The sequence below is a fragment of the Alligator sinensis genome, unplaced genomic scaffold, assembly GCF_000455745.1.
Source record: "Alligator sinensis unplaced genomic scaffold, ASM45574v1 scaffold210_2, whole genome shotgun sequence".
In the NCBI taxonomy this organism is placed as follows: Eukaryota; Metazoa; Chordata; order Crocodylia; family Alligatoridae; genus Alligator; species Alligator sinensis.
In genome coordinates, this window is record NW_005841946.1 from 1,322,943 (window position 1) to 1,324,578 (window position 1,636).

Sequence of the window (1,636 nt, forward strand, 5' to 3'; positions counted from 1 at the left end):
TGGGTCTAGATGACCCCAGCTAGATGGTTATCTAACCTCCTCTTGAAGACCCCCAGGGTAGGGGAGAGCACCACCTCCCTTGGGAGCCCATCTCCCCTGCCCTCCCCTTACTGGCCTCCCAAGCCGTCATTAAAATGGTCAAAATTACCATCACTTGTGGCAAAAAAAAAAATAAAATAAAAATGGTGAATTTGCTAGTCTTTCCTCAGCCTTCCCTTCTAGAAGGGAGAAGCGATCAACCAAGTTCCTTACAGGCCTTGTACTCTGCCATGCTCATGGCTGATCTCTTCCCCCTTTTACGCACTGAAGGTGAAATCTCCCCTGACTAGAACGGAGCCAGCAATTCTCTCTGAAGACTTGTCTTCACGCTTCCTTTTTCATTCCCAGTCCACGGCTCTCCACCAAGTATCCTGGGAGCGAGCCAGCCTGCTCGATTCGATTAGTGATACTGCGTACTCTGGACCCAGACTCCGTTAAGCGAGGACCTCTGGTTGGAGACGCGCTAATGCTCAGCTCTCTGCAAATTCTGGAGCCGGTTCAGGCCAATTAAAGTGAAGATTTTTTTTTTTTTATTGAATTAAAGTGTGAAAATAAACACGGCCAGCACAGTACTCTGTGTTATTTTCTAGCGTTAATTCCGCGTTTTCACTCGGCTCATAAATGTGATTTAAAATGTGGTACAGATTTTGGAATTGGCAACACAGCTCTTCTGTGGCCATTTCTGAAGGAAAGCTGGAATATAGCAATAATTTTTTGCAGCTGGGGAGGGGAGTACTCACGGTTTTTGGCACCTGGAAAAGCATCGGAGTCAGGGTGGAAGAAGTACCTGTGGTAGGAGCATTCAGGTAAAGTGCCCTAGAAGATGATAAAAAGATGCATAGAGGCCTTAACATGGGTCTGATTCTGCAAATGCTCGTTCATGAGAGCAGTCCTAATGGAGAATTTGCAGTTAGGATGCACGCGAGGAATCGATGCAGTTTCTGGGACAGGAGCGTGGCGGCTAGTTTGCCTGCCTGGCACGGAGGGTGATAGTCTGGGGTGCGCCAGTGGAAAGCACAGACGGCTTCCAAAGCAAGTCAAGCAAACACAAGGCACGTAGATCAGGTTGGCTCCTCAATCAGGTTGCGGGGTCTCAATAGCTGATCAGGTCCCTGCAGAATCCAACAGCCTGCATTTCAGGAAGCAGAAGACTTCAGTTATAAAACAGGGGAAAAAAAAGTCAGATCTGAGGTCTGTCCAGTGAATGATTACAAGCAGATACGCTTGTAGACCTTGCTCCATGGACCGACTTTGGTACAACTATTGCAAAACAAGGTGCAAACTTACTGATTTATTTAAACCATATTCAACCGAGCACACACCACGGCTAAGCTGCATGCCACGCGGACATCTCTGCCATGCAAAAAGACCAGGCAGAGAACTTCATCTGAAGGAGCTGCGTTTGCTACGAGCAAATTATTAACGTGGGCCCGAAATATAGCCCTCAACTTTTAGTGTCTGTGAAAGATTTTTTTTTCCCCCAAAGAGCTCGAGGCTGGCTGTGCAAGCAGAATATTCTCCACAAGTATTCATGCCAAACAACTTAGTCTAGCGATTTGCAATGTAAAGTTAGACCTTTGACAGAGGAACCCCCCAC

General features: G+C 47.1%; 1 protein-coding gene across 5 annotated transcripts in view; it reads right to left on the reverse strand.

Annotated features, from left to right (window-relative positions):
- The window catches only part of LOC112549668, an 11,951-nt gene extending 10,784 nt beyond the window's left edge, over nt 1–1,167 (reverse strand). For all 5 annotated transcript variants that reach the window (XR_003093187.1, XR_003093186.1, XM_025199563.1 and 2 more), the window contains exon 1: nt 780–1,167. Coding sequence is in view for 3 of the 5 variants with exons in the window: in XM_025199563.1 (XP_025055348.1) it covers nt 780–893 (114 nt within the window). In the remaining 2 variants the exon portion in view is untranslated. The remainder of the gene's footprint in view (nt 1–779) is intronic.
- Nucleotides 1,168–1,636: the final 469 nt, after the last annotated feature.